The following is a 24900-nucleotide window of genomic DNA, read 5'->3' as shown; positions in this document are numbered from 1 at the left end:
CTTGATCCTGGGTCCAGAACCTACCTGGAATCATGCCGGAGTCATTGGGCACAGGGCAGAAGCACACACCAATGCTGTGATAATGAAATTCCCCAAAAAAGTATGCTTTAAAAAAAGAAAAGTGAACAAGGCTTTCACTGCTGAAAATGGTCTAATGTTCAGGAGTAACAATGGTACAATGGCACCTCAGTAATCACTGGCGTGTTTTTTTTTTTTTTTTTTTTTGTATGTTGTGGTAAGTTTGCACCAACACCCAGGAGGTGGGGCGACTCAATGCAAAAACATGCAGCATGTCTTTGAGCTAACAGATGAATTGCAGAGGAAAAACGCCAAGACTCCAGGAATTAAACAAATGGATGAAACACCTCCTTTATACATAAGGAATAATGTAGCCTGGAAGACATTCATGCAGCATGTGTGTGCACAGTTGTGCGTATGGGGGAGGGTGGATGGTTCATCAAAAAGAACACACGGAAGACATAAATAGCAAAAACCAAGTCCAGGGTTTATTGAGAGTGGGTTTGGTAACTGTGGTTACATGGGTGATAAGAGAAACAGAAGCCCACTCGCGCTCCTCGGGAGCCAGCCAAGTGAAGTTTGGCTTGCCATTTCATCCAACTGGATACAGCACTCCCAGTATTGATCACAAAACACGAGGAACTACAGTCCAATGCTAGAAAATTTAATACTACTGTAACTGAGGTAATAGCAAAACAAGTAAAGGAAAATAAAACGGAAATGGTGATAAATGTTAGTGTAACTTCATTCAAGGACAAAGAGTGCCTCAGGTACGATCCGCTGAAATCACTTCCAACTTTTGACAGTTTCAGAGCCACTGGTGACTCAACTATACTTCTAACAAATGCCATTTTGTTCATTACCCACATCCTGCTCTAGCACTCTTTATCCTTCCATTTTGCCTCTATACATCCTGCCAGTTTAGAATTGTGGTTTCCAATCCTGATCTTGGAGTAAACCTTGCCTGAACACTGTAGTCCTTTCCTTGCTTAAATACCATTAAATTTAGGAATGGCCTTGTAATTATCAGTCAAACGTACACTGAACGATCAAGGAACATGTACCTTGCACCTACACGCATTGTCCCTTTTATTTTATCATTGTAGTGACACTGACGTGGAGTTGGTGGTGTGTTAGTTTGTGTTGTGCTGGTACGAGTGGATCAGAGACAGCAGTGCTGCTCAAGTTTTAAAACACTTCAGTGTCACAGCTGGACTGAGTATAGTCCAATTATACTGGTCTGGTGGGCGGCGGCCTGTGTCCATGATGTAGGTACATCTAACAGGGTTGACAGAGTGTTTAAAAAAATAATAAAGTCCTCCAGCAGCACTGCTGTTTCTGATCCACTCATACTAACGCAGCACACAACACTACCCCACCGATATACACCAAAGAGTGTAGATGCAAAGTGGCTGCTCCACACCCAGTGATGGTTAAGTATATTTCTGACAGCAGTCAGCCAGATAACCCTAAGCCAAATGTGTGCTACAAAGGGCTGTCCAGCCAAAAGAGGCATTACAGGATGATCCTTCATACCTCCCAGGCATATCAGAGCAGAGAGAAAGACAAAACTCTCTCGTTCTCATAACATAAATATCACATTACTGAAATGCAAATGCAAGGTGCATTCATAGCTTTAACTTTAGCTATGAATATACAAGCCAGTTTCTCCAGGACCAGGATTGGGAACCATTGCCTTACACCTCCCACCCATCCTAGCCTAGTCCTCATCCACCCCCTCTATGCCTTCTGGCTCTGGTACTGATGGTGGAGCTGCAGCACATCCTCCTGGGACACTCTCTCCCAGCCCTCGCTGTGGACGTGGTACAGGTTGACCTGTCCACCGCTGTAGGCATCGCGAAATGTGGCCTGGTAGATGGCGCGCCGGCCCAGGTCGCAAGCTTCCTCGACGGTCAGATCATGGCGGAGGCCACTGTCCATGACACCATATGCATACATGGAGCCAGAGCCAACAGCAAAAAGGTCACCACACACACGGTTGCCTTCAGAGTCAACGTAGTAGAGCCCTGTGTAGAAGAAAAAAGATACAGAAAGAAAGTGTGTAAGTGAGAAAGTGTGAGGGATAAAACAGTGCAGTTCCCACTGGGGGCTTTGAGCACCACTCTACACTGTCAAAGAGAGCTACTTAAAAGAAAGGCAAAGACCTATAAGAGGAGGGAAAAAGAACCCTGAAGAGAATAAAAGGGAAAAAAAAAAAAAGCAAACTCGGAGCTGGGACACCATGAAATAGCCAACGTTCACAACTCGACTACAAGGTCAAATCCCTTTCTGACAGCCCATGAATTTTGAGCACGTTCTAGACGGTATATAGAGGGTGCTATTCAGTCTCAGTAGTTAATGCCGGGCCCCTGCAGCTAAGACCACAGCGCTTGAGCGGGGGAAAAGAAAATGAAATACAGAACACGAGAACTTCTGCACACTCCCCAGATTAAACCAGCCTGGTACAAGCTGCTGACGAGGCACGGGCAGATGCAGCGTCCGTCCCAGGGCAGCTCTTGAGGTGTTATTGATCCTTCCAAAAAAGAAAAAAAAACCCAAATTAATTATTGATCTGTACCTGGAGACATGACCTGCTACCCCAACACGATGGGAGGCCATGATCAGAGTTAGCAAACTGGCAGCAGCCTCAGTAAAGGCCCTGTAATTGGCACATGCAAACGTCCCATCACCAGTCAGCAGTATGGCTTATAGAACTGGGATGTGTGGGATTGCATGTTCTCCTGGGTGTGACACACATGCGCATACAGCCAGTACAGATCGGTAATGGTGACTAGTACCCATCTGTGCACCGCCACAGCCAGGCTGCAGATGGGGCCTTAATGAGTGAGTGAGTCCGTCACGCAGTCCGACTCTGACACGCAAGAGAGTGGAACCACCGGCCGGGTTTGGGCAGGGGGGGCTTTGGTGGTGGCAGTTTAGAGCTTAAAATATTTGTCCAAATCCAATGAGACGTAACTACTCATGTAGGGATTTGGATAGGGTCAGACAAAGGTACAAAAAATAAATATTAGTCATGTTTCTCAGAGACTCTGTTTATAGGGCCAAAAGATTGGGGGGGAAAGTACCAAAGTGTGATTTTTACCCATCCAATATTGTGACTTTGTGTGTAGTGGCAATTTTCTATAAATGAAAGGTCCAGATTATTTTTTGGGTCATGAAACAAGAACACAGTCAATGTTAACCAAGACCAGAGAGTGAAGTCAGCCTAAAAAACACCCATTAGTCTATGTAAGTTTTATTAAGAACAAAATCTTTTGGGTCTTAATTTGAAGGCATAGATTGATTAAGAAATCTGTATAGGTTTTAGTTATGACATTTGTGAATTTAATCAATACACAGTTTCGACCCACAGAATTCTGAGCGTGTTTCGTGTTTGTGACTGGTCTAATGTGTTTATGAAGCCCCAGTGTCTATAAATAGGTATCAGTCCTCTACACTAGGCTTTCTGTCTGTCTAAACACCTCTAGATGCCTCTTCTCTTCCATGAAAAATGAACAAACTCCGAAACATTGAGAAGCTGAGATGGTGATATCACTCTACATCTCCACAGGTGAGTAATATTGACTTATTTTTAATGTAGATGGAACTGACTAAATTCAGTAGAGCGCTATCTGAAAGTAAACACAGACTGAAAGTGCTACAAAATGAAACAACTCTAGTTACAAATGAGTTTCTGCGGTGATTCAAAAACTGAATAAAATTACAGACAAGTTCAATTTAAGCCACGTACAAACAACAGTCGTTGTTTTGCCCCTCAAACATTCTGTCCCAATTAAAAAGACGTGGAGCTTCTGAACATAAACCAATGAGAGAACAGCATCTGCCCTCAATCATAGATGTTGACTTAAAGGTAAACTGAAGATTTCTCTTCCCTTGACCTGATATCCCTACCAGGCTCTGCAGGTAAGGCAGAAGTCTTGACTCTGTGGTCGGGGCTGTGGTTATGTGGCTATAATCAGGTTCAAATAACATGACAGGTGGAGGGGGTGGGTTTTTTAAAAAAAGGTTGGACAAACTTTAAGCAAACGTCAAGTGCCCTGAAGCTGGCTCTGCTGACTATTTAAGGACGGTCTATTACGGGAGCCTTTAACTGCTCCAGGAGCTCACAATGGCTTTCAACTGGCAAATTGCACCTTCCGCACGCATCGTTAGCTCAGCCCGATAATCGCCACGGCCCCCTGACTGCACGGGGTAATTTGCCATTTTGTCACACAGAATGTGAAGACTTTAAGAGGGGAGGGGGAGGAAAAAAAACAGCTTAAAATGCAATAGGACTACAAAACAGATATAAGCGCTCTCATCAGGAGAGCCACGCAAGGGCACTTTAGCACACAAGGCCACGGATAAAAAGGAGTAAAAAGAGTCTATACATCTCATACACACCTGGGAGTCGTTTCACTTCGCAAACAGAGACGGCCCGCCATCAGTGATCATGCATAATGACAGTAGAGGGTTGGGGAGGGGAGGTGCATTGTGACGCAACCATCCACCATCAAGCTCGGAAACTGCATAATAACTACGTACTTATGAGGATTGGGGAGGTGTGGGGATGGGGGGAGGCACTTGAATTTGCGAGGCCTCATAAAAAAGCTGCGAAATGTTCGTCAGGCCTCCACTTCTCCACTCCATCACCCAGTTGACAGGCAGTTAGGGGTTGAGTTCCTCCTGACTTCCTGAGCGCGTGTACGGATATGAATGGCAACTTTGTGCACGGGGAGTATACACAGGTGAGCAGCTGACTGCCACACAGCCATGGTTGGTTACCGGCAGGGCAGCAGCTTTGAAAGCAAAGCAATTCCTCGTATAGACTTGAGCCAAACGCTGAAACTTTTATGCAGCTGTGCACAATTGTGGAGCACATCTATAGAATTAGAATGCGGGGGGAGGGGGGCGGGTTAAAAAGCTTGCAAAGATGCCGCATAGGAGCATTCAAACGATAACAACTCTGCTGACATTTGTAGTTTCTGACATCTCCCGATGTTTTATCTACATACGTACGGTGACTCAGCAGGAAAAAGGAAAAATATAGCGGGAGGAAATATGCAATCAGCCACAAAAAGGTACACGTCGATACCATCTTTCCCCTGCCACTACCAATTCCGAATAATTGATTCTCAAGTATCTGCCGATAGAGTAGTGATGCTGAAACCAGTTTCTCCAATGGCGTCACTGGATATCTGTAATGTAATTTGTGCAGCAAGTGATTAAATAAATTTTATTTCTCTATTAGCAATATCTGTATTATTAACAGTACCTACAGCGGCAGTATAAGTCTATATATTTATTGATGACAGTTTCACAGAATTTGACAACCAATATGAAACAATGTACGACTAAGTGCATAGCTTAGCTTGCTTGTGTCTCTTTAATTAGAATTAGAATCCCTTTATTGGCCACAGTGCTTGCACACAATTTGTTCTCTGCATTTAACCCAATCCGTGCAGCGAAACACACATTTACACACACTAAGGAACACACATGCCTGAAGCGGTGGGCAGCCCAGGGAGCTGTTGTGCCTTGCTCAAGGGCACTTCAGTCATGACCTGCCAGCTCTGGGGATCAAACCGGCAACCTTCCAGTTACACGCCCAGTTCCCTAACCACCAGGCAACACATACATACATCAGTTCAAGATGATGACGAACAAGTAGGGCTGGACAATATGACCAAGATTTATATACATATTATATTTTGGTTGATACTATTTAACGCCAATATTGATATGAACCATATAAGACCTGAACAAACAAGAAACATGATATCACCATCAAACATAAACCCATTGGCTTTGTCACTATTATTTTTTATCTAAATTTTTAATTGAGTGTGCTGAACTGACAACAGTGGCCTGTAAGGAACATCAGTCAGTGACAGATGCTGTAAATAATGTATATTGAAATATTGAAAATGTGTTTAAAATACCATTGTTATAGAAACATTTTATATTGCGATATATATTGATATTGAGTTATTGCCCAGCCCTATGAACAAGGTGGCTATGCATGTTTGTTGTATTGCCCATGTACTTTATATTAACAATTGAAAATAAAAATTGACAGTTCTTGCAAATTGCATAGGCTTCACGTGTATGAGAAATGAAGCAGAGACTTTAGTAAGTCAAACTGGATGGCGAGTCTTAGGGAGCTTAAAGTGCCTTTGTTTTAATAAAAATATTGATATTTGATGGCAGGCAACGATACGATATATCGATATTTTGTCCCATCCCTAGTATATACAACACACGCGTGCATATGGTATAAGGTAAAACAATGGTGTGTGTGTGTGTATATATATATATATATATGTATTAGAAAAAACAGTAAAACAATGGTATAATAGTATACCTTTTTTTACCTTATTATTCAGGGTAGTTTTGATGAATTTTGAACTAGAATCTCTTAATTTACTGATTAAAAGTTTCAGGGAGATCTTTAGCATCGGTCGCAGAAGCTTTAATAGAGAAAGTTAATGCTACAACACAGCTTGTGGATCAAACATGGAGGAATTAAGTGAGATAACGTGCATTAATGCATTCAATTTCACAGCACTAGTTATTAAATTATTTAAAAACAAACAAACAAACAAAAAAACCTTGGAAGTATATCAAGACCATCAACATGCATGAGAGCAAATGAAAAAGTAAATTGAATGCTAACCTTATCTTTATGTAAGGGGATTTCAATCAAATTTTTAAGTAATTCAACATTAAGATAGAAAATTAATTCAGATCTTGATGTGAACTGCTCAATCCTAGAAATACTTCATGTCAGCACTGTTTACAGAGGGTTGTGATAGGAACCAGATATCTGAAGCATTTAATGCCTCTAAAAGCTCCCTCATTAAAAGTTAATGGTGAAACCAGTGACAGGAAATGGTGACAGGTACAGTGCCTGGTTCATGGAACATGCTTTTCAAAAGATTCACTGGCGCTTATTTTGTTTTTCCAAACTCAGGGTTGTGCATTTTAAATCCATTTGTGACATACGATCCATGCAGGGCACTGTAAAGCAAAAAAAAAAGTGCTCAAAAGATTACTTGTTTTTTTTTCACTAATATTTTATGATCATTTCTTCATGGTGGGCACGGGTCTGCTGGTGCTACCACAGATTCTGCCTCTCAAACTCCTTTGAGCTCAAACTGGGGGAAGAGACTGAGGAGAAACTCCAGCCTGGAGGAACAAGGTGGTCTTGCTCTTAAGAGGTAGCTCAAAGTATATGAATTGGGTCTGCTCTGCATCAAGGACCAATGCTCTACCAACTGAGCATAGTCAGTTTATATACACCTTCTGGCGAGTTCATAGCCATCTCTTGAGAGTTAGAGAGTGACAGCTTCCATGTTCGGGTACTGCAAGGTACAATGTGTCCTCTTGCTTAAGGACATGGCCACCCTGTTTCCACTGTTTGCAGTATCCCCTTCACCAGGGTAGTACCATGTTTAATGTTTATGAGTTTCAGGAGTTTCTTAGAGTCTTAGAGGGGGCAGGATCTGAGGTGCCACAAATAGACAAGTGGTTCTTCTATTACACATTCGCATAACACATATAACTACTTTTTTGCATAGTAAATAAATAGCTATGTTTACAGTTGATAACTACAATCTCTAGTTCCTGTTGCCACAAAATTTGTAATTTCAGTCATCAAACAAATTCAATTATACAGAAATATTCCCCCTTAACTGAGGAAGCTTACATCGATTAAATTCAACAGCATGGAAATGTGAACAATACGGGTGTCTATTAACTGCCCACTAGTTCAATGTTATACAAATAGGCACTGACCATACAGGAGCACTTTATAGTTCCACAATTACAGAATGTAGTTCACTTGATTCTCTGCATACGAATAAGAAGAACTCCCCATTTCATCCTGCTCTTCAACGGGTCAGGAACCCCACCAGACCACAAAAGAGCAGGTATGATTGGGCGGTTGATCGTCCTCTACGCTGCAGTGACACCGACATGGTTGTGGTGTGATGGTGTGTGTTGTGCTGGTACAAGTGGTAGAAGACACAGCAGTGCTCTGGGAGTCTTTAAACACTATGTCCACTCAAGGTCCACTCTGTTAGACACCTACTGCATTGGTCAACCTTGTAGATGTAAAGTCAGACGGTAACTCTTCTGTTGGCTCGTAGGCTATTGTCAGTGCAGCAGTGACACAGAGGGCTTTGTCTGATCCACTCATACCAAAAACACACTAACGCCAAGAACGATTTACCACCAAATCATACCTGCACTTTGACAGATCTGTGAGGGTCTTGTTTATTGAAGAGCAGGCTGAAATGGGGATAAGAAGAAATAGAGAAACAGGTGAAATACAGTCTGTAATTGTAGAGAACTAGAGTGCTCCGCTATGGTCAAAGGACAATGAATGTAGATTATCCAGTGATCGTTCAAATTTCTATCAGTGAAGCAGCTAAACTGTGTAGCTATAGGTGCTCGCTGTGAAGAAACCAAGATCATCTTCATTACCTGCCTTTTTTTTTATAAATATAAATAGCCCCACGTGCCATCTTGTTACAATGCGGTGCACAACTGAGATGATGGCATCAGTAAGAGGATTTCATGATAGGGGACAGGGTCACCACAATGAGAGCGCACTCAGTCTGTTCAGCCAGAGAATCCTTAACAGCCGTGCCATGGCACGACACGCTATTACCTCCCATCTCCATTTAGCTCTGTTAACCGCACCTTATTAGATTTATTTCACATCGCAAATGGACAGTTAATCACAGGAATAAAGTGTACTTGACATTATTGCTGTTGTTAATGAGCCTTCTTCTAATCGAGATTGATTTCATTTACACGACACTTTACATCTTCATTCAATCACACTGGGGTTCGGCGGATGAGCGTTGCTATTGAACTTGCTGCACGATCATTATTTGCAAATTGATTCGCAAATTAACTGTGTGTCATTTCATGTGGCTGGCAGACCCGGGCTGTTTTTAGGGGCCACACTAACTCGGAGAAGGCAACACGTAAACCTTATTGATCCAGCCCAAAACATTATGCATGTGACCCGGCAATCCTGGTAGAGAGCCGGCGTCCATCATAGAACCACTGTTTCCTGCACACAGTCACGGCTACATTGATTTCCCATTACAGTGTCACTGCACAGGGCCCTTTTTAAACACACTGGCTGTGATCTAGTGCCTGGTACTGCCCCTCTCTCAGAGACACAGGGAGTGGTGCACCAGCATAGGGAGTAGTATCGCCATCTGGTGGTGAGGGGCAAATATGGCACTCTGATTTTGCCACATCATGTAAAGCTCAGCAGAGGACTGAACTTGGATATTAATGAAGCTCAGTCAGTTCAGTTATGCTTGTATAATCTACACAGAAGAACATTAAATGAATAGTGATGCTCTGCAGCAGCTAAACATAAGCTTAAGTACACAATGCCCAATGCCAAACATCAGACATAGGGCTATGAAACCTCCCAGAACTGGGTTTTAGCAGTCAGTCTGCATTATTTGAATTAGATTGTATGTTTGTGGTTGAAATCCATTAGCTGCTCACAAAGATGTTCCAACATCAAATGTTATTTTACAAAAAATGGCATTATTTTAAAAATAATTTTAACATAATACGGGACACAAAACTAAATTATTTTCAAAGAAATAAGCATTCAAGGCTATTCCAAGGAAAGGCATCCAACTTGGCATTACAGAACAGGTTGCTGTGCGGATTTACTGTGATGCACAGGGGAGGAGAGCAGAGATGATAGCGTCTTTTTTAAACTTGCAGCTTTAAATATAAAAACAACATTTTTTATTAACTCGTGAGCTAGTGCCTGATATACATGACGGGATTTAAACTGCACCCTCACTGCTTCCAACAAGAGCACTGCAGTTCTGGACTTTACAGCTACCGCAGTGTGAAGCGCAGTAGAGCTCAGTAGTTTCCAAACTCTTTTATTTTTGGAAAATAAATGCATCCGAGAGTATGCTCACCGAACAGCAATTCAAGCCGCAGGAAACGTAATTGGACTGCACTGGGTGATTAAACCTTGTCTCAAATTATAGGGTTTTGTTGCTTAAAACGACTAACTACGAATCATTGTTTTGTGTGAAAGGATCATTGTTTCTCTGCATGAAGTGCAGGCACTGGGGACTTGCTAGAACTTAACCCAACAGTACAAGGTTTCAAGTGGTAAACGTACTGCTCAACCACATTTTTAACATTTTCAAAATGTATGAATTATCTAAATTTATCTAATTTGTGTGCAATAAAAATCTGTATTATATTAAAAATCTATATCATCACTCACCAACCTCCAACTCTGTGATATAAAGCAAAATTTGTTTGAACCTTACAGTTCTACATTATATGTTGTAGCTAAATATAACTATAAAATATCATTTTACCAATGATGTTGTACGCTTATTATAAAGGGCCATTATACATTTAAACTATATTAAGCTAAGAAAACACATTGGTTGTGTGTGGACATTTGTAGGTTTCTTTGGTCCTTTGTGCAGCACTCCTGCCAGCGATTCACAAGACAAGGTATTCACAACACTCCATATGGAGTGTATTTCTTTTATTTAAAGTTCTACTGAGTCAGTGCTTAGAACTGGCCCAGAATATTCTGCTATTCATTTGTTGTGTAATTATTACATTTTTAGTTTTGATATTTTTTTCTTTGATAAATATGGATATTGATAAAGGCAACGTTCCTTTCCACCCGTATTCAGACTTTACAGCTTTTTTTAATTAAAAAAAAATTATAACTCGCTCTGCTCCACCAGCGCTCCACCCGTATTTAGCCTCGTCAACATAAAAGTCCTGAATGAAGCCTAAAGCGTAACGCGCTACAACAACCTACTTACAGCGAAGCGTGGCTGAGCTACAGTTCATTTTGTCAGCTTTATACCTCGAATTAGAGCACTCCATAAAGCTCTGGTTAACTTGTACATACACTGTGCCACTGAGGGTGCAAAGCATACATGAGTTAGCGAGCAGAGCAGCGCAAGGAGCCACAGCCTCAGGATTTTAAAGTGGAAGTCCGGCATGAATTTCTGCTGAGGGGAAAAAAAAAAAAAAAAAAAAAAAAGGAATTTACTTTGAACACGCTGCCAGTCAGTTTGGGGACGACGACATCGCAGCCAACTCCCTCTTCCTCTCTCTATGTATGTATGTGTGTGTGTGTATATATATATATATATAAAATAAAAAATATATTTTTAAAATTTTTTGTGCAGGATACGTGTCATTAAAAATGATCCACAACGGTGGAGGGCCTTTCCCCCTTGTAGCTTAACCAACAAACTGATTGGCTTTTATTTTTGGTTGAAGGCTGGTACTTTCTCTATAAACAGACTACCTGGTCAGCATTATTAAAAATACCTGTTCATAATTAACCAGCCTGCTTCCTAAAAAGTCATTTGCATGCTGTAGCAGGTCATTTGCCACCCTAGGAAGGAGGATGCCCAAGGCAAGTGCGATTTGGTCTTTGGGCCATTTATTAACACTCACTACCATTCTGAACCTAAAATATAAGGTCTGTCCCAAAACCAGGTTAACTGCTCAAGAAGACACTGACTACGCAACTTTCTAACGGTCGGCTGCTGTCATGCAGCAGACTGAGACTCTTTTTAGTATTACGTCACAGTTTATTCCCACCCACTGCAAACGACTACTTCAGCGGCTAGCGTCACCCCAGAGTTCCAGTGCTGCTCAATTTCCACATTTTTTTCTCTGGAAGAAGAGCAAAATAGACAGAGGTTGTGCCTGTGTCGCACCATGAAAGTGCCTTTGCCGCTGAGGAATTGTTTGACGCTGCCTTAAAATTTGGCTAGATTAAGATCTCAGTAGGCAGCATATTGGTGGTGTCTAAGAATAGGGACAACCCATTGGTCAGGAGTATGCATACTATGACACAAAATGCCCTCTATCTAGACTGGTCACTAGATTTTGAGTTCCGGGCCGTTCTACTGAGCTTGTAAACAGTGGAGAAAATCAGCTAATACTCCTTGTGTGGCACTGAACACAGACCCAGAAAAGAAGCATGTTGCTGTTTTTTATTTTTATTTATCTTTAAATATTCCTTTTATTTATTCTTATCACCTGTTGCAAATGACCCATCAGATCCACAACACACTGTTATATATTAAAAAAAAGGTACGACAAAGGGGTTCTTTAAGTAATTGAACCACTTTTGGTTCCATAAAGAACCATGCTTAAGAGACGTGTGAGTGAAGAATCTTTTAAAGGTTTAAACATCACTCGATCTTAAGTGTCTTTTTCCCCATTTAAACATATTAGCAGATTTGGTTCCTTATGGAACCAAGAGTGTTTCTTCTATGGCAGCGCTCAAAGAACCTTTTGTAGTATGTTGATTATTAAGAGTCCCAACACTATATTTGAGGCACTGTGCTCTTTTTGACATTTCTTTAGTTTGTCACACGCACGCTGTCACGGACCCGAGAGATGAGTGTCGTATGGCCTCAGTTCTGCCCAAGTTTGTTTAACTTGGGGCTTGGCTCCAAGGTCTGCCCCAGGGTCGAAGCTCTGGCCATATAGCACAAGCAGCAAGGTTTTATCAAGACCCCTCTGTCTCATCTCTGGGGGCTCAGGCCACACATGCTAATTGGTAATATTCACTAGCTCATCCTAACACCAGTGCAAAACTAAATAAGAGCACTTCAGCCACCAAACATGTCTCAGTGGATCAACTACATCCGGGAATTTTTTTTATAAATATGATTCATGGACAAACCACGGCTTTAAACGGAAGAGTGTGCATTAGCATGCAACATCCTCTTTGTTGTCTGTTCTTAAGGTTTCTGTCTGCATTTTCATCAGAAATGAAAACAGGAGCAGCTTTCTACTTAAACAATCAGTCGTCTTGTGTCTGTGCAATTTCTAGGGCCATTACAAGCAGATTTTCCAGAAACAAAAACTGAACAACAACAATTTTAAAGCTGTTTATGGTATTCCTTTTCTCTGCACACTTGTGGTGGGGCATATTGAACGAGGGCAGTGTATGTGCAGACGAGACATTAGTAAGCTACGAACCTATTTATACAAAGCAGTCTCATCGGACAGCATAGGCCAAATCAGCGGAGAATATGTTTACAGAGCCAGTGCCCATGCCAACTGTAACAATCACACTCCAATATAATGGGAAAGTTCTGGTCCCACCACAAATCAACCATTTGTTGTATTAGAGTCCCAGCATATATGAATAAATGCCAATGCTGTGACCTTTCATTCAAACAGACGCAGAGTACTAAAGGTCAGATCAGTAAAATAATAAAGCCATAAATATAACCTTCGCTTCCACATAATATCCTGGACTAAGGACCCTGCCAAATTGAGATGAGGAAGGTGAAATGATAAATGTCATTCTCTGCATGACAATTCTGCAAAAAGCAATTAAACAATGGAGGTCATCATGAGAGATATCTGTACTCAAATGTAATAAGAAGATATAAGAATGTAGATTCGACATAAAACAGTCACATGTTTGTGAATATGAATTTAAGAGTGGAATCTAATGTGATTTTAGCCGGTGAGAAGACCCACATTTTAACATTTATTAACACCATAATCAGCAAAACTAAGTGAACATTTGTGTCAGTCAATTTGTAGACAACTGGAAGTCGAACAGATACACTGCAGAGGGGTTATGACTTTGGATATTTCACAGCAGTGTCTAGTTCATGTCTCCACAGTGTGCAGAAGAAGCAAGGGTTTTTAAGATAGAAATAGTGTTGACATATAATTTTTAATCCTCAAGTAAAATTCTCTTTCTACCCCATAATCATGTGCCATATCGGCAGATAATGCGGTGTGTTTTTTGTGATGTATTTAAAATTATTTCTTTGAACAGAGAGCAGCAGGAAAGATTAACATGCTTCATGTAAACATAGATAGTGGAGAGGGGTCGACACCCTGAGAATCGTTGCTCAAGTGTCTGGGAGTCATTCAAATCAACTGTTGGCCAGTGATTCATAGAGTTGAAACACATGGATTCTCAATTTGGGAGCACCTTCTTAATGCTAAATAAATGTCAATGTTAATATCAAATAAATACAAAATGTAAATAAAAAGTATCTATATTTCTTTCATAAATTTGGTCATTAACATAGAGGTGGGCGATATTGCCATAAAATAACATCACAATATTTAAGGGTATTTTGGCGATAATATTCTTAGAGATATGAACAAAAAACCAAACCAAAAAAAAAAAAAAAAAAAAAAAAAAAAAAACTTTAATTAATTTCAAAAACTCACTACTACAAGAAAATAAACGTTATTATATTAAATAAGATTTTTACACAATATCTGGATTTATTGTACATTGGTTATTTTGTAACCAAACCACCTCCATATGACTGAAGCCACTCTCCTTTTTTGGAGCAAATTCCTCTGCCTCAGAGCAACTTCCCATCGTATTTCATTGTGTCTAAATTACTCAGGTAAAGAACTTAGGCCATATTATGGGTAACTGAATGATGTCATAAAAAAGTCAGAATCTCACTATTATCACAATATAGATTTTTTTTATATCGTTTTAAAAATGATGATGATATTATCATGAACGATACAGCCCTACATTAACTTTTTGTTACTTTTAAGTTATTATATTATTTATAAAGCAATAACTAACAAAACATTTAAAGACACATGATTAACATTAGGCTTTTTTCCCAATCCAATGAACTAAAACTAGACAGAAATGTGTTTTGTTTTCATTCACTAAAACTAACAATTCAATTACTAAAAATAGTAATCCTACGAAATATTTTAGTCAAAAAACAAACAATCCAAATCAGCTGCCAAAATTAACCCTGGTGAACAAACATCCATATCCACATTCAAACAAAAAATATCCACTGCAGCATTATCTGCATTTACTACATGAAACCTTCATCACACTCACATGTGAATCCAACTGTTTAAAAATATACATGTTCCTTTTCCTCCTTTGATTTAAATATCTGTATGACTAATTATGTCTATTTCTGACAAAACATCCAAGACAAGACAGCTCTTCCTATCAACAAGGCCTTCACGCCTCTAGTCACTTGTGTTTATTTTGGTGTTATAAAGCTGCCATCTCAAGTGCGTGTCTACGGAGAAAGCCAGAGAATGTTGCAGAAGCCCCATGTGAGACTTAGCTGAGTGATCTGAGTGTTTACATGAGCAAATCTCTGCAGCAGTCTGGCCAAAATTGGCCTGGATCAGAATTTAATCATGTCAAGCTTAGTTTGACTTAGTCAGCGTTAAACCACAGTCTTGAGGCATTCTTGTGAAATATTCAGACTAATTTTTTAGCATCAAAACCTTGGTGTGTGGGGTTTAATTCTGTCATTTTGTTGGTGTAACAAGAAAGATTTATCTGCTTCTTACAAAGCAGATAACGGATGACACTGAGCAGACTAATTCCCATTTTGGAAAAATCACCACTTCATTTAGCAGCAACAATATTGAGTGTTAAAATAAATAAATGAAATAAATGAAAAAAGAATTTCAAAAATAATAAATAAAGGCCCCCCATTTGATCTAATTTTTGTGGTTCAGACATCATGCACTATCAAGCAGGACGCAAAACAATCCTTCAGATCTTTGCCAAAGATTGAGTTGCTGGGACACAGCTGGTCTATCGTATTGGTGGCTGTAGAGGGGGCAGGGATTGGTCAGGACAAGACTTTGCAACAATCAAGCAGATTGCATGCAACGTTTTATTATTATTATTATTTTTTTTTTTAAATCTCCTTTGGTGTGCAAGATATCATAAGTTACACACATTTTTCAGTTTCATTATTATAATTAGAATAAATTATATCTGGTTCATAAACTTGTTCAGTTTGACTATTAAAGAGTAAGTACGCCTAGATTATTATATTTGTTATGAGCATATCCAGGCTGAGGCGTAATGGTGTATTCTGTTATCATTTGGGTTTCTTTTTCCTCCAACAAGAATTGTACAACAAAGGTAACCAGTTGTTTATCATTCAAATGGCACATTCTTCTCTCCTAAAAATTGTGGCAAGCTGAAACAGCGGCCATGATCAAATTTCTGACAACACTTTGAGATTTATATCTGCTATCATTAGGTGTACGAATACGTTTTAAAGTTCCTCCAGCAACAGTTGCTGAAATTTGCTCTCAGGGACCATTTTTTTTTAAATAATCAACACGTGTGTAGGTGTGCACTGTCGGGCTGTGCTAAGGTGAACTGCACTGAGCCGAAAACCCTTCATTTCACCCACGTAACGCAATACTGCACCTCTACACCAACCCATAGTAATACCTTATACTGTGTTCAGATTTTGAGACAGTATGAAAAATGTGGATACATACGCCAATCCCTACTTAACAGTTTCTACTCCTGGTGCTCCTCAAATTCTACTCACTGTCTGTAGCTAGAGCAAGGGTCCTGTGGTGTGTGGGCTCTAAGGGTCCAGTACTGGAATAGGAGGACAAGGGGCCTAAGCCCCACCTTTCTCAGAATGGCTTCTACAGGTCTAGGAACACCTCACTTTTCCCAGTGAGGCATAGTTCAGATCTAAAAAAAAAACCTGCTACATATTATGTTGACAGCTTTCGATGAACTAAAGGTGTGTGAAATGGAACTGGAATCCATTGTCAACATTGGTCATATTTACCTGGCCCTCTCTTGTCCCAGCCGCAGATCATGGTGCCCATGCTGAGGCCCATTCCTTTGTACTGATAAACCATGTTGGCCAGCAGTTTGGAGGCAGCAGCCACAGAGATGCGCTCCTTGTTGCGAAGCTCATAGATGCGGCACTGCCTTGCCAGCAGACGCTCCCAGAAACTGCAGTCTGCAGCTCCCCCAGCCATGGTGCCCAGAAGGTAGGGGTTTATCTCGATAACCTTCTTTACTGTCTGCGACGCAATGTAGGAGCCAGCTGTTGCTCTGGAGTCCACAGCTACAATGACACCATGCTGGAACTGAGAGAGATTTATAAAATGGAAATTCAGAAAATCAATTTTAGGGTAGGAATTAATTATACAAATATATACACTGAACATGAATTATAATTATGAGGGGAAAAAAATAATAAATTTTCAGGGCATTAGCACATCCATTTAAGGATCTGGAGCACACAAACTGGGAAACAGCACAACCCAGTCAGTATGTGGTGGGCTGCCTAAGTCAGGAAACATGGGGTAATTGGAGGCCATATAAACAGAATCTGTTCTGAATGGAGGTGTGTCAAAAAAACGCAAGGATCAAACACCACAGCACAGCTTTCCTCATATCTAAAAGAGCCCTTTGAAGCTTTGACCATGACCTTAAGTAAATTTCTTTTATTGAACATTCAGAAAATCCCAAGCTCCGCTCTGGCTCATAGCCTCTGTAACATTAAAGGCACAGAATACACAAGTTAACTTGAGCTTCGTGCTCTAACTTCACAAAGCTGACTATATGAACTACGGTTCGCCACGCTTTGTTGTGAGTGTTTGGCGGTTTGACATGACAAGCTGTTTTAGTCTTCATTCGTACAAGGACTTTAATGTTGACTGGCCTAGGTATTCGTGGAGTGGCAATGTATTAATTGTCTTAATCCTCATCTCAGACGTATCTCATGAAGAAAGGACTGTATTTAAATTGCAGTTTGGACGGGAATGTGGTGAATTGTGAACATAAAACACAGATAGAGATACACAAATATATAAAATTCCAAAACATGCACAGAAACATACATTATCACATGCTTTCGTAAATACTAAGGAACAGTGATAGATATATTACTTAAGTATTTGAGCCTGAATGGTCATTAGCTTGGAATAGCTATGCTAATGTTAATATGGCTAAAAGTGACTTGGCTATATTTCAATCTTTATGTCGTCGTATTGCGTAACGATAATATTACTACGCGCCTGAAAATGAAAACCCACAATACATGCTACCAAACCAAAACCGGATTGTAATAATAAGTGTGTGAAAGCTATGACTCACTTTAAACGCTAAGGTGGTGGTCCCATGAAGAAACTCGATTTTTCTCTCAGGACCCTCTTCATCTCCGAATTGTTTCACGGGGAAGTTGAAGGAGTCTCCCGCTGTGGCGCCGAAGCCGAGATCAGCGTGGCTAAACCCACAACCAAACGCAGAGGACTGGTCAAAAGAATCGTTAAAATCCGCAGACTCACTCCTCAACACACTAGACAGCGCCATCTTTACAAATAAACCCCGGCTTCGTGCGCGGTGAAGCTCATATGAAGCCGTAGGGCCTTTTCGTTCAGCGCCATCTAACAGCGCGGAGGAATACCAACTGATCGGGCGCGTTCCAAACCGGTCCATATTCCCTACATAGTCCACTACATAAGGCATAAAACTATGGCATCTACAATTAAAGACTTTACCAAATTATTACAACTGTCTTCCGAAAGTTATGGCTCAGTATATACGCTGAACACACTGCAATATCTGGGTATATAACACTTTATTTCGTGAACCACATAGTGCACTACTTAGGAAGTAAGGGAGCCATTTGAAATTTGCCCTCTGACCAGCTTCAAACTCCCTTAGTCACTCTGTGGTATTTGTGCTAAATGCAAGAGCACAAAGGAAATTTCAGTTACATAAAGGAGTACATTAATAACATTTCATTAAATAAATTGCCTTGCCATTTAATTGTAGAAACAATATATATATATATATATATATATATATATATATATATATATATATGTATCGTCCTTCTCCAAAGAAAAACATTGTTCCTCTATTTTGGTGGATTTTTATGTTTACTACATCATTTGAGCACAGAGGTCATGATGAATGGACCAAATAGAAATGCTACAAAATTTCTTAGAATAAAATCTTTTTTACATTGGCCACTGCTTTTTAAGAAGGTTTTTTCATTCTCATATAAACTTACTACTTTTGGAGGCACATATTTTTCTTTTGACAGCCATAATATACACGTTAATTAAAAAAAAAAAAGAAAAGAAAAAAAAGGGTTTTTGTTTTTTCAGTGTCTTCTAATGAGGCTTACAAGCCCAGTAAATCATTTCTGGAACATTGCTACAATGTTCTCACAATTTGGTACTGTTGACTTTATCCTGAGTCTGTGGTTTTCAAACTGCTGTGGCTTTTGTAGGTAAGAATATTTTGGAGCCCGCTCAGTCTGACACAGTGCAATGCCAAAGAAGTCATCTGTGCCACATAAAATATAAATTTATGTGAATGTGGAGGTGTTGCAGTATGAAAAATGTATATAAAATTCAATGTTAACTTAGTAATTTTGTAGGTACATGACTACATGTTGTAACCATTCATTCATTCATTATCTGTAACCACTTATCCAGTTCAGGGTCGCGGTGGGTCCAGAGCCTACCTGGAATCATTGGGCGTAAGGCGGGAATACACCCTGGAGGGGGCGCCAGTCCTTCACAGGGCAACACACACATACACACACATATTTTGAGTCACCTATCCACCTACCAACGTGTGTTTTTGGACTGTGGGAGGAAACCGGAGCACCCGGAGGTTGAGAACACACCAACTCCTCACAGACAGTCACCCAGAGTGGGAATTGAACCCACAACCTCCAGGCCCCTGGAGCTGTGTGACTGCGACACTACCTGCTTCGCCACCGTGCCACCCCAAAGCCCTTTAATGCCAACTCGATGAGAGTGGGATTCGAACCCACCCGTACAGAGCACAATGGATTAGCAGTCCATCGCTTTAACCTCTCGGCCACCTCGTAAGGCATGTTTTAACCAATATAATACATAACATAATATAACTATTATATTATATATGTAATCTTATATATGACATATATTTGTTATTTTTTACATTTTAAATTGTATTCCAGTAAATTATATTTCCAGAAAATATCTGAATCCAAAGGATAGCACAAACACAAGCTTATTAACAGTTATCTTTGTATGAGTGTCATTTTGAGCAATGAATAATCATGAACAAAATATTTAAGATGTTTTTTCATAATCTATAACCGTTTCATTCTGTTCAGGGTCACTGAAAGTCCAGAGCCTGCCTAGAGGAAACCCACAAAGAAACAGGGAGAACACACCCCACTCCTCATAGACAGTGACCAGAGGCAGGGACTGAACCCACAACCCCAGGGCACAGGAGCAGTGAGGCAGCAACACTGCATATAGTGCCAATGTGCTGCACTGTCTCTCAAAAAGTACATTTCAATTTCAGGTTAAACTCGGTCATATATGTAAAGTATTTACAGAAGTTTTTGGCTGAAGTGTTAGCTAAGTAAGGGTCATCCTACCCACCCAGAAAGCATGAGGGCATATTTGCTCTCATGGACTCCAGGCCACAGATGGCTGAATCAGCAGGGATTGAACATATGATCTCCTGATGGTATGGCCAATACCAAGATTGTTATGCCATTTGGTTGCCCACTATGGGGTCTATAAAATGCTCTTCATGCATAAACATGACCTACCTCTCCAACATTTAAATACATTTTCAGGCAAAAATTTGTATAAAACAAGGTCTCAAGTTTCAGGGAATATGCTATTGGAGGCTTTGTGTGCATCTTCACAAATTAATTATGCAGAATAATTTTATTTAATTACCTAATTATTATCTTTACTCTGTAAACTAATATAGTTAATACATTATATTAAAATAATTGTAAATGTAAACAGTGAGCATAAAAACGTTTATCTTAGCCTCAAGCTAGCATATGAGTATAGTATACAGTATAGTAGCTTCCATAGTATTCTACTGTGGAAAATATTATTAATAAAAGTAATTGTATGGTTTGGCTTTAGTTGACATTAAAGTAACCCTGCAAGATTTAGGCAACATGACTACGTGCAGGACAGTAGTCAAAACAGGAAGGTCAGGGGTTCATAGCAATCAATATGCTCTGCATATGCAGACAGTTAATCTTGAACAATCTTGCAAAGCTTAGGCAATATGAATAAGTGCAAAAGAAGCAGCAACACAGGAAGTAGAGATGGCGGAGCGCACTGCTAATCAGATGGATCAGCTAAAGCAAAACAGAATGTTCATTAACACTTACATATCCAGACAAGAGAGGAATAAAACAACAGTTATACACACATAGCAACCGCCTAGCAACGCTGATGCGCACAAATTGAGGTCCAATCACAAACAGACACCTTGCTTAAGGGTCAGACAGAACATAGTATAAGAAGAGGAGTCAGAAAGCGAGGTCTTCGGAGAACACAGAAAGGCTAAATGTATTGAATGTACTGTTCTCCCCAGAATTCTGTCTAATAAAAACTGTTTTGATTGTTCACTCAAACTCTGTGTTAACCTCTTCTGTTCCAATTATTTGCATCAACGAACACGCAGGACGGATTCAGTCCACACTACATAGTTGAATACAAAATATTTCAAACTTCATGAATTATATAAAAACATCACTAGATAGATGTTTTAAAATTTCTAAGGCAAAAAAAAATATCTGTCTATTTCAGTACAAATATCATTCTCATGCTAGGTTTGTTGTAAAAGTTAATTTGCTTGACAGAGACTTGCTAAGCACTGTTTGGCTGAATAGAAAATTAAATAAATAAATCATTTGAAAGTGCTTTTGTTTAAAGTATAATTGTCATTCAAAATTCCAAAATCCTCCCCCACTTTTATTTGATGGATCTTTGTGTAGTACAAGAAAATGCCAATTATATTACAAAAATAAAATGACAATTGTCAGTTTTAATACTAAACAACATAACAACATATTTGCTAGAAAGTACATATGTCCTCTCTCTTCTCTTTTTCTCTCTCTCGCTCCTGCATGTTCTTTTTCTCCCTCCTCCTTTCCCTGTAATACTCTTCCTTCAGGTCCTCCCTGCATCTGCGGCTCCATCCAAGTTCAGTGATATGGAACAAGTCTACATTATTCCCGGAGTAGGCGTCCCTGTGAGTGGCCCTGTAGACTGCCTCCCTCGCTAGCGCCACAGCCTCATCCACGCTCATCGACCACCTCCAGCCGACATCCAGTACAGAGTAGGCGTAGGGGGAGCCTGAACCAACTGAAATGATTTCTCCTTTTAGCACCAGGCCATCGCTGCACACATAGCACACCCTGGGGCCTGACCAGCAGCTAGCTGCTAAGACATGATCTGAGCCTTCCTGGGATGGAGTCCTACTGGCTTCTTTGCAGATCTTGTCAGCTTGTTGCAAGGCAGTTGAAGTTTCTGTCTGTGGTGAGCTTTGTCCTGCTTTTGTGCTGCTATCGTTAGCACTGGGTTCACCCGCTAAAGATAGGTCAGGAGCGCTTGACTCCAGTTTGCATCCATCTTCCCACCTCATGTTGTTTCTTTTTGCCCTTGTATCTTCCACATCCCACCCACAAAGTGTAGCTGCCACACATACCTCAGTGCCCTTGAAGGGATGCAGCATGAAGGAAAGTAGCTTAGCAGCTCCGTAGACTGAAAGTCTTCGGCCATGACGCAGTTGGTAGAGACGTATTTCCCTGGCCAAAATCCGCTCCCAGAGCATGCAGTCGGCTCCACTGCCTGAAGTAGTGACCACCATATGGGAGTGAATGGGGATTACCTTCTGGGCAGACGGGCAAGCGACCAGGCCCGCACAGCTAGCTCTAGTGTCAGCAGCCGCTATCACACCACCCTGGAAAGCAAAACCTAATGTTGTAGTGCCATGGGACAAGGCAACAGGGCACGGAATGGTAGCCAAGGATGAAGACAAATGCCTGCCATGAATTCGACCAAGGCTCCTCTGAGGCGGCAGAAGGAGGTGAAGTGGACTTCCATCATCTTTCTCAAAGCATTTCCCCCATGTGGTCCTCATATTGCCTGCTGGGTAAGAGCCTAGGGTAGTGTCATCAAAAGAAATGGAGGGCGAAGCTGGGTGGCACAGAGCAATCTTTGGAAATCCACAGACATCCTGCAGGGCCATTTTGACTCCACAAAAACACTCTTATCACTTGGTTAAATCTCGCTAGGTCATGCTGTGGCAAAATCAATACCAATAAAACAAACAGAAAGCAAATCTTCTCTGTACAGGGACTTATATATCAAAGGAAAGGATACACATACACACACACACACACACAAACACACAAACACAAAAGACATATGCCGACTTTGTGACATTTGATATTGTGCTTGCCTGGCAGCGACTGATGCAAATCCCAGAAGCGACACTTCAAACTCTTGCAAGCACAAAAATGCTGACAAGGTTTTTCTCTAAACGTATAAGGATGAATCTGTATGTCTGTCTCTTATTCCATCTCTCTCTCTCTCTCGCTCTCTCTCTCACACACACACAGACAAATGCAAATACATCTAACTACTAAGAAGTGAACTGTAAATGACAATCTAAATCATGGCTTGCCTGCAAAAATTGCAGCAGTTCCCACAGTACACTATAAAACAAACAGATTAAATTCAGACCAGTTGCCCTACAGGCTGTAATAAGACTCTGAAATTGTGCATCACTTTGTTTTCACTGTCAGTTCAATGCCATTTCAACAAATCGGGGGTGCTAAATTGTTGTACAAGGAATTGCCAGCCATGTCTAAATGTAAGCAGGGTTTTCTGGTTATGTGTTCGATCCTTGTGTCGGCATGCTCTAGGTTCCTGCCACAATCCAAAAACGTGTTGGTAGGTGTGAGTGTTTGATCAAAGGTCAATCCCATTTCACCCCTTAGCCCTACCACTTAAGTCTATCCCTTCGTTTTGCCTAAAGTGAGTGGTGTCTCCCTTGAAATTTTTCAGGAGCATACTTCAAATGAAGGGCTATGTATACCTTGTAAATCTCTGGAAACTGGTGTTGCAAGTGACCAAATAAAGCCACAAATGTCTGTAAATTCTCCTTTAAAAACTATGATAACTATTGTAACATTGCTAAAGGGGACATGTTATCCCTTTTTTAAACGAGTTAAAATAGATCTGTAGATTATACAAAATATGTTCATGAAGTTCTTTGCATAAAATCTCTCTCACATAAAGAGATCTCACCAGTTCTATTCCTGACAGTTTCAGTCCCATTTAGAATGAGCCGTTTAAGGGCTCTGTCACCTTTATGCAAATAAGCTGTTGCTGGTCACGTCCCACCCATCCAAAGTTTACCGGTGAAGGGTGGTGCCAGGGTGGTTCTATGCAAATTTTCTTATTGTGACTCGGATGGATGTTTTTTCCGTGCTTGGAGTGTTTATAGGAGCAGTAGAGACCCAAGTGGAAAAAGTGAATTTTGAATAATATGTCCCATTTAAATGCTGACGCTATTACATTCCAGTGGCAGGTTTGAAAAAAAAGTTACCAAATATGCAACTGAATTCAGCTTTATATCACAGAGAGTTAGGAGTGAGTGATAATATGTGATTGTGGAACGCATTTGACGCCCTATATGTAACTAAACTAAAGTCCAGGAGCACTTCTCTGATACCACCGCAGACTCGCAGCAGAGAACCACTGACACACTACTCTTTTTTACTTGTATTCTGATGACAAAGCAGACTCTTGAAGAGTAATCCCATTTTGTAGGGGTGATTTTAAACACTACATCTGGTAATTAATTTTCAAGGGGCAAGAGAACTCTCAAAATCAAGGACCATGTAAACATGTAAAAATAAGAAACAAGGTTAAACTTCAATTGTGAGAGATGCCCTGCAATGGATTGGTGCACTGTTCATGGTGTGTTCCATCACTGCAGCCATTAATTCTGATCAGGATGAAGTGGTTACAGGAGATTGGTGATTTTGCCTTACTGTATGATATACAAAAACTACACACACATACTTGTAAACATCTACATTTGATGTTTTTTAATATATATATTTTAGAAGACATATCAAGCACAAATATCAAATCTCAAATGGTGATTTCAGACAGCAAGGGTTTTATATGTCAAAACTCCAAGGAACCAGTGCAGGGTGAGGCTTTGTAGCTGCAGGCCTGAGA

General features: G+C 40.4%; 2 protein-coding genes across 2 annotated transcripts; both read right to left on the bottom strand.

Moving 5' to 3' along the window:
* Nucleotides 1-484: 484 nt before the first annotated feature.
* psmb5 (proteasome 20S subunit beta 5) lies at nt 485-18243 on the bottom strand. The gene is made up of 3 exons (XM_066681747.1): nt 17975-18243; nt 16656-16962; nt 485-2045 (listed from the first exon to the last, which is right to left on the bottom strand). Exons 1-3 carry the CDS (start codon nt 18188-18190, stop codon nt 1759-1761), a joined length of 810 nt encoding a protein of 269 aa, XP_066537844.1. The 5' UTR covers nt 18191-18243; the 3' UTR covers nt 485-1758.
* Nucleotides 18244-21718: 3475 nt separating this feature from the next.
* On the bottom strand, nt 21719-22894 carry psmb11a (proteasome 20S subunit beta 11a). The gene has a single exon (XM_066680235.1). It carries the CDS (start codon nt 22892-22894, stop codon nt 21719-21721), a length of 1176 nt encoding a protein of 391 aa, XP_066536332.1.
* Nucleotides 22895-24900: the final 2006 nt, after the last annotated feature.

This window comes from Hoplias malabaricus, chromosome 9 (assembly GCF_029633855.1).
Source record: "Hoplias malabaricus isolate fHopMal1 chromosome 9, fHopMal1.hap1, whole genome shotgun sequence".
Lineage (NCBI taxonomy): Eukaryota > Metazoa > Chordata > Actinopteri > Characiformes > Erythrinidae > Hoplias > Hoplias malabaricus.
This window is presented reverse-complemented; position numbering and strand designations above follow the sequence as displayed.